This window comes from Triticum dicoccoides, chromosome 2A (assembly GCF_002162155.2).
Source record: "Triticum dicoccoides isolate Atlit2015 ecotype Zavitan chromosome 2A, WEW_v2.0, whole genome shotgun sequence".
Lineage (NCBI taxonomy): Eukaryota > Viridiplantae > Streptophyta > Magnoliopsida > Poales > Poaceae > Triticum > Triticum dicoccoides.
In genome coordinates, this window is record NC_041382.1 from 696,745,537 (window position 1) to 696,754,075 (window position 8,539).

At 54.1% G+C, this 8,539-nt stretch overlaps 1 protein-coding gene across 1 annotated transcript; it reads right to left on the reverse strand.

Annotated features, from left to right (window-relative positions):
• Nucleotides 1–6,232, reverse strand: LOC119356352 (cingulin-like). The gene is made up of 11 exons (XM_037623297.1): nt 5,702–6,232; nt 5,458–5,559; nt 5,043–5,354; nt 4,498–4,953; nt 4,270–4,419; nt 3,907–4,179; nt 3,512–3,787; nt 3,260–3,403; nt 2,999–3,148; nt 517–2,912; nt 1–417 (listed from the first exon to the last, which is right to left on the reverse strand). Exons 2-11 carry the CDS (start codon nt 5,543–5,545, stop codon nt 235–237), a joined length of 4,428 nt encoding a protein of 1,475 aa, XP_037479194.1. The 5' UTR covers nt 5,546–5,559; nt 5,702–6,232; the 3' UTR covers nt 1–234.
• Nucleotides 6,233–8,539: the final 2,307 nt, after the last annotated feature.

An 8,539-nucleotide genomic window follows, 5' to 3' on the forward strand; every position in this document is an offset into this window, starting at 1 on the left:
TCAGACAAGCAACAAACACTCTGATATATGTAACTGTCACCACTTAGAAGTAAGCTAAAACAATCACTCTGATACAAGTTCAGAACACGACAAGAGTCGACTAAAAAATACAGCCAAATCTTCTCACGCTCTGCCGGCGAACGCAGATAAGTTAGGATCAAGGGGGTTGGAGAAACCATGGTTTCTCAACCAAATCTTCCGACACGAAGTGCTGGAGTTCATTCAACCAAATCATCAGCACGCGTTCTCGTCGAGCCTGCCAAGGCGCACCCTGCTCCGCTCTCTGTTCTGCGTTTTCGACGCCGAATTCTGGTCCAGCCTGCCGAGGGGCACCCTGTTGTGCTCCCTCTTCTGCGACTTGGACGCCGAGTTCTCGTCCAGCCTGCCGAGGGGCGCCCTAGTTGTTGGCTCTCTGTTCTGCATTTCAAACGCCAAGATCGTCAGTACACAAAAACATACACTTGAGCATACATATTATTAGCATATATAGATAGATGGAGTTGATTTGGTGGTTACCTTCTGAGCATTGAGCTTCTCCTTGAGCTTCAGCCTGAGCCTCCTCAGGCTAAGCGTGTCCAGTGGCTTCTTCCCTTCCTTCACTTCAAATATTGGGTGGATGGAAAATTGATCCACTGGCTTCTTCTCCAGGTCTTGTGCCACTGCAGCCTTCTCCTTGAGCTGGACCCTAAGCTTCCTCAGGCTCAGGCTGCCCAATGCTTCAGATTCATTGCCTTCCTCCTTCATTTCCTTCTCTTTTTCCATTGCCACGGGCTCAGTAACGTTCTTCTCAGCGGCAGCTTCAGGCACCGTTGTTGCCTCCACGGTGACTGAGTCCATGGACAGGAACTTGGTGGCATCCTCGAACAGGCCTGCGAACAGCGGGGAAATGACCTGGCCGCTGCAGTCTCCGGCAGCGTCGAACACCGGCGAGCGGTCACCGGCGAATGCCGCACTCTCCTTGACTGTCCATTCGTCGTCTGTCACTGTGGTGGCCTGCGACAGGTAGTCGATGGTCACCACTTCCTTGGCAGTGTCGACCACCGGTGTGAGGTTACCGGTGGAAAAAGCACACTCCCTGGCTGCCCACTCGTCATCACTCACCGTGGCCTGCGACAGGAGCACCTCCTCCACCTTCTCGTCCATGGTGGCCGCCACTCTATCCTCTTCAACGGACACATCTGCGACAGTTACAGTGGCTTGCGACAGGTTCTCGACGGTGACCACTTGTACAGCGCCCTCAAACATTGTGGCTGAGCTGAGTGGCATGTCGTCGGCGGCCACCACGCCGCCGTCGTCCTCCTCGACGGGCACATTTGTCAGCTCACCGGTGATGCCACTCTCCATCTTTGGCTCCTCTTCAACAGGCTCTTCTGTGTCATCAACAATCAGACCTTCTCCCTTGATTTCATGGGCCTTGGCTGCTCTGTGAAGCAGCAGCCAAGCAGCCAAGGTGGTTCGGTCTTCATCGTTCTCCTCCTCTTCCACAGACTTGTTATGCTGCAACTCATCAACAGCCATATCTTCCTCCTCCTCATTGGCTTCGGCTGCGCTCTCAAGGAGAGCACCAAAGGTTGCTTCTACTTCATTGTCCTCCTCTTCAACAGCATCATCCATGTAATGCTGCGCCTCACCAACAACCAGATGATGATCCTTGTTCTCGTTGCACTTGGCTGCGCTCTGAAACAGAGCACCTAAGAATGGCACCTCATTCTCCTCAACAGACTCATCAACAACCAGATGTTCCTTGTTCTCACTGGACTTGGCTGCGCTCTGAAACAGGGCACCAAAGACAGCCATATCTTCCTCATTCTCCTCCTCTGCAGCACACTCATCCATGTTATAGTGCACCTCATCAACAACCAGTTGCTGTTCCTTGCTCTCATTTGTTTTGGCTGCGCTCTGGAACAGAGCAGCAAGGATTGACACATCATTGTCCTCTTCAACAGCCACATCTCCCTTGTTCTGATTGGCTTTGGCTGCGCTCTGGAACAGAGCACCAAGGACCTCTGCAGTAGCCTCATCCATGTCGTGCTGCAACTCTTCAACATCCTTGTACTCACTGGTTTTGGCTGCACTCTGGAAAAGAGCACCAAACAGCACTTCATTCTCCTCCTCTTCAACAGCCAGGTCTTCCTTCTCCTCATTGGCTTTGGCTGCACTCTGAGGCACTTCATTCTCCTTCTCAATGGCGGTGTCTGCATGGCAGGTGAAACCAACCTCCAGGTCCTCCACAGCAGCCTCCTGCGGCACCGGTGAGTCCACGGGCACCATTTCGGTCTCTTCACTCGACTGATGAATCTCCTCAGCTTCGTCAGCGGCTTGAGCCGCCGACTCGGCGACGGGCACCATTTCCGTCTCTTCACTGGACTGATGAACCTCCACAGCTTCCTCAACGGGCACCATTTCAGTCTCTTCACTGGACTGCTGAATCTCCTCAGCTTCCTCAGTGGTCTCTTCCACGGGCACCATCATTTCAGTCTCTTCACTGGACTGATGCTCCTCAGCTTCCTCAGTGGCCTCACCGGATTCCGGTGCTTCCACGGGCACCATTTCAGTCTCTTCAGTGAACTGATGATCCTCGGCCTCACCGCCATGATGAATCTCCATGTCCAGTGGCCCCTCGCTGGAGACAGTTTCAGCCGGAAAATGGCCTTCCTCGTTAACAACATTCACTGGAGACTGCTCACACTGCTGGACATCGTCCTGCTGCTCTTCCACTGATGAAACAACCGTGCCGCAATCTTCTGCCACTGGTGCTGCTGCTTCTTCCACTAGTTCAGGACTGACATCGTCCTGCTGCTCTTCCACTGATGAAACAACCGTGCCGCAATCTTCTGCCACTGGTGCTGCTGCTTCTTCCACTAGTTCAGGACTGGCTTGTACACCCGTGAAACAACCCTGATGAAACAACCCTACAATTTCAGAGAGTCAGACACATAATTCGGCGCTACAGAAAAGATGGAAGAAGCATCAATTTCAGAGGAAACACTTGTCTCACCTTCTTCTGCCTTAGCTTGTTCCTCAACTAGCTCGTTTTGCACCTCGTTCTGAGGACCCATGGCCTCTTCTTCCATTTCTTCAGTACCATCATCACTTCCCTCGTCTGAGGAAACCGCATGCGCAGCAGTTTCCATGTCAGGGACGCAACCTTGATTGCAAAGAAAATTCTCATCAGTTTATAATTTCAATTCGGGGCATTGCAGCCACACAAAAACGTGGAACAAGTTGCTACTGAAATGAAGGGATCCACCTGTCTCACCTTCGTCTTCCTGGTTCTGTTCCTCAACAAGCTTGTTTTGCTCCTCGCTTTGAAGGTCCATGGCCTCTTCTTCTATTTCTTCAGTACCGCTGCCTCCCTCTTCTGAAGAAATAATCGGTGTGTGCACAGCAGTTTCCACCACACCTGATTGCAAACAAAATTCTCATCAAATTCAGATTTCGGGAAGCTGCAACAACCAAAAACATTGGAGACGACCTATTAATTTCAAGTTGCTACTGAAGTCTCTCTCACCTTCGTCTTCCTGGCTCTGCTCTTCTTCTATTTCTTCAGTATCATCATTTTCCTCTACAGAAGAAACCGGTGCAGTTTCCACATCTTCTTCTTCTATTTCTTCAGCATCACCATCTTCCTCGGCAGGGGAAACCGGTGCAGTTTCCATAGCAGGCACATCACCTGCATCTTCCTGGCTCTGCTCCTCAACCAGTAGCTCCTTCTGCTCTTCGTTCTGATGATGCATGGCCTCGTCTGAGGAAGCCGGTGCAGGTACAGCAGTTTCCATATCAGGCGCTGGCAAACAACATTCTTATATATTTCAGATATGACAGTCAGACACATCAATTTCAAGTAACAGAAAATATGGGGCGCGCATCAATTTAAACTTTCGATTTCCATATCAGGGACATTACCTGTCTCACGTTCCTCTTCCTGGCTCTGTTCCTCAACTAGTGGCTCCTTTTGCTCACCGTTCTCAGGATCCACGGCCTCTTCTTCTATCTCTTCAGTATCATCATCTTCCTTGTCAGAGGAAACGGGTGCTGTTTCCATATCAGCCACACCACCTGCATCTTCCTGACACTGGTCCTCAACCAGCTTGTTTTGCTCTTCGTTCTGAAGATCCATGGCCTCCTTTTCCATTTCTTCAGTGGGCACAGCAGGTACATCAGTTTCCACATCATCACCTGATTTTTCAAACAAAATTATCATCAGTTTCAGATAGGACATTGCAGCTACAGAACGATTTCAAATTCCATTTTCAGGGGCATCATCACCTGTCGCAAGTTCCTCCTGCTTGTTCCGCTCCTCAACTAGCTCGTTTGGCTGTTCAGTCTGAGGATCCATGGCCGCTCCCATTGCTGCAGCATCGTCAGCTCCCTCGTCAGAGGAAACCGGCGCAGGCGCAACAGTTTCGACAACAGCTGCTGCAAACATAATTTGCATCAGGCCATAAATCTAACAGAGCATGCAAATTTGATTGGACGCAAGCAAACCGTTCTTACCTTGCTGGCATTGCTCTTCTTCCTCGCCTTGCTGCCCACCAGTGTTCCTCGTGGGAGCCCTCCTCGACGTCCGTCTTGTCTTGGGCACGGCTTCCTCGGCCACGGGAACCACCGTGGCCTGGCTACGAGCGCGACGAGTGGTCCGAGCCGGCACGGCCTCCGCGGGCGCCTCCTCTGTCACGGTCTTGCTTGTTGCGGCCCTTCTCCTCGTAGCCGGAGCCGCCACAGGCTCGGCCCGTGGGCGCCCGTGGGCGCCACGCCGCCCCACGGCAACGGCAGGCGATTTCTCTTCGTTCTGGTCTTGCCCAACATCCTCCTCCTTCTCCACCGGTGGTTCTTCTTCCTCAACCTGGTCCTGCGGATTCTTGGCTTCTTCCTCCATTTCTGCAACATCACCAGCTGCTTCGTCGGAGGAAACCGGCGCAGGCTCAGCAGCTTTCGCATCAGAGGCAACGGCTGGTCGCAAACAAAATTCGCATCAGGCGATAAATCCAACAAAATTCGCAAGCAAATTGATTTGATTGAGGAAATCAAGCTGTTCTCACCTTGCTGGCCTTCCTCTTCCTGCTGCGCAGCAGTCTTCCTAGACGCCCGTCTTCCCTTGGGCGCCTCCTCAGCCACCGTGCTCTGGCTCTGAGCGCGACGAGTGGCCCGAGCCGGCACGGCCTCGGCTGCCGGAGCGTCAACCCATGTCACGGTCTTCCTTGTTGCAGCCTTTTTCCTCGTGGCCGGAGACGCCACAGGCTCGGGCCGTGCGCGTCGTCTGGCACCTCGCCGCCCGACGCCAACGGCAGGAGATTCTTGCCTACCGTCCTCCTCCTTCTCCACCTGTGCTGGTGTATCCGCGACGACTACCCCTGCGATTACAGATCTGAGAATCAGACACATAGTTCGGGACAAAACCTGGGACACGCATCAGTTTCAAGTTGCTACTGAAGTGGAGGGATCCGGCCGTCTCACCTTCGTCGTCATGGCTCTGTTCCTCAACCTCGTTGCGCTCCTCGTTCTGAGTATTCGTGGCATCTTCTTCCATTTCCGCAGTTTCCATATCAGAGGCGACAGCTGAATCATCGAATTAGGCAAGAATTAAATATTTGGAAAGAAATTAGGCAAAAATTAAAGATTTGAAAATGGATTTGGAAAGAATTAGGCAAGAATTAAACAGAACCAGAGAATCGATTTGGAAAGATTTGAAGCAAATTACCTTGTGCCCCCTTTCCTTCTTCTTCCTGCTGCGGACCAGTGTTGGTCGCCGCGGTCCGCCTCGACGCCCGTCTTGTCTTGGGCGCCTCTTCCTCGGCGACGGGCGCCGCCGTCGTCTGGCTCCGAGCGCGGGTGGCACGGGCCGGCACGGCCTCCGCAGCGGTATCCTCTGTCTCGGTCTTGCTTGCCGCAGCCCTTTTCCTCGTAGCCGGAGCCGCCACAGGCTCCGCAGGTGCATCCTCCGTCGCGGTCTCACTTGCCGCAGCCCTTCTCCTCGTAGCCGGAGCAGCCACAGGCTCGACCCGTGCGCGCCCGCCGGCACCGCGTCCTCGCCCTCTTCCGCGACCGCGACCACGACCGCGCCCGGCGGCTGGGGCTTTCTCTCCCCCCTCTTCCTCGCTGTCCACCAGTAAGATGACCTCCTCCAGCGAGATCTCCTCCTGCTTCTTCCTCTTCTTCTCTTTCTCCTCCTCCTCCTGCCTCCTTTTCTCCTCCTCCTCCTCCTGCCTCCTTTTCTCTTCTTCCTCCTCCTGCTTCCTTTTCTCCTCTTCTTCCTCCTGCTTCCTTTTCTCCTCTTCTTCCTCCTGCTTCCTCTTCGCCTCCTCCGCCTCCTCCTGCTTCTTCTTCTCCTCCGCCTCCTGCTTCTTCCTCTCCTCCGCCTCCTGCTTCTTCGTCTTCTTCTTCTTCACCTCCTCCACGACCGCCTGAACCGCCGGCTTGGCCACTTCGACAACGACCGGCTGCTCGACGTACTCCTCGATCCCGTCGACCTACAAGGGCAAAACCCGCGATTCAGTCAAATCCAGCCGACGCCGACCCAGATCTGACGCGAGACGGTGACTCGAAGGCCAAGAACTTACCGCGGGGAGCGCGGCGAGGGCGTCGGCGATGGCGGCGTTGCTGAGGTTGGCGCGGACGCCGTTGCGCTTGGCCAGTGCCTGGAGGTCGCGGCGGGGGAGCGCGTGGAAGTCCATGCTCGCCGGCGGCGGGGTCCGTCTCCTACCTTAACTACCTACCTACCTCTCCTCGTCGGCCTCGGTCTCTGAAATCTTTGCTGGAGCGGCTGCGCGGAGGTGCGATTGGGAAACCTGAGGAATGGAGCGTCGGGGCTGGATTTAAAGGCGAAAAGTTCGGATTTTGAATTCGGGGCAGCCGACCGTTGGGCGGGTTGGTGGAGCGTCTCTCGGCCTCTCGTCTCCTCTCGCTGCCGACCGTTGGAGGTTGGAGCGTCCCGCCGCCTCTCTCACCGGACTCTCTCGCTGCGGATATGGTAGGGTACTTTAATTTAAAATAAAAAATGGGGAGGCAAAGGTCGGGGCATCTTTTTGGATCACACGCTGCACGTTCATTGTAGGAGTACTTCAAATCGTCGCCTCGTTGTTTGCTTGCCTTTACTCTCCTCGCCCGCCTCGGAATTGATTGGTAGCTTGTGTTAATTCAAGAGCAAATCTTATGTTAAAGAGTATACGGAGGGGCAAAATTTCGTGTTTTGACCCTTCTGGCATACAAATTCAGGATCTGATCCCGGTTGGATTTTTTTTTTTGGGATTTGACTTGATAAATTGAAGAGCAGCTGGATAGGCACGAAGTCTTTTCCGAAAGTGAAATGTTTGTAATTTTCTTTTTTGAATTGTTTGGATTGCTTACCACATGTGTCACGTGGGAAACGTTTGTAATTAGTCGACCGGCTGAAACTCGACCGGTCGCATCACGTGCTGCTTTTTTTGTTGGTCGAGGACGCCCCCTATGGGCCCGCGCACACAACAGCCTTATCCCGTCGTCCTCGTCTTCTTCCTTTTTCAGCCGGACAGTGTGGACCTTGAGCTGCTAACCCGACGGCCATGGAGGTTACTAAGAATCCGAGCTTCCGACACCGGCTAGCCGATAGCCGTGCGCCACGGCGACGCCATGGCCATGCGCCATCCATCCCGGTCGTCATCCTCGGCACGACGACACATTCGCCAAGTGCGCCTTCCACCCCGTCGTCCTCCTCATGTTAGGCGATGCCTTGGCCGTGCTACAAGCTTAGGCTGCCATGGTGAAACCGGCGATGAGCCGTGGTGACGAGACGAGACACTATTTTTGCTGCAAGTCCAGGGAGGCCCGTGCTAGAACCGGCAATGCGTCATACTGGCACCGGTGGAAAATTTTGCTGGAGCCGGCTACAAAATTTGTTGCGCACCTGCATGACCCCATGCATCCCTAGCGATGATTGCTACAGCCGACTCTCCGAATTGCTGGAACTGGTGAATGGTGATGCTGGAACGGGAGAGTGAGAATGCTATAACAGTAGCACCCATGGCATCCCGCGGTGACAAATTGCTACAAACATTGTTCTGAAATCCCGGAACTGGAGAGTGGGAATGCTACCACAGCAGCACCCATGGCATCCTGCCAGCGACGATTTTGCTACAACCGTTGTTTTGAATGCTGTAACCAGAGAGTGAGAATGCTACAACAACATCATTTGGGTTCCTGCGACGTAGGTGCGCCAACGGCCGGTGTGTGAGATGCTGCAACCGGCGAGCTGAAATGCTAGAACCAGCAACAACGGGAGCTACGAAGGGTGGGGGCATGCCAACATTTTTACTGCGGCCAGTGATGCCAGTGAGCTACGGTGGTGGGGCCATGCTGGAAACCATTGCTTAGCCGTGCTAGAATGGCGTGCCGGTGTTGTTGTGTCCCGGGGTGTCGAAGTGAGCGTTGCCGAGGATTGGGGCCGGCATTCCGGCGATTTTGGCGGCGCAAGCTACGAGCAGCGAGGTTCAAGCCGATGTTGCTGTGTCCCACGATGGGGGTGCGCGCCGGCGTCGCCGAAGTTTCTTTTGTAACCGTCACA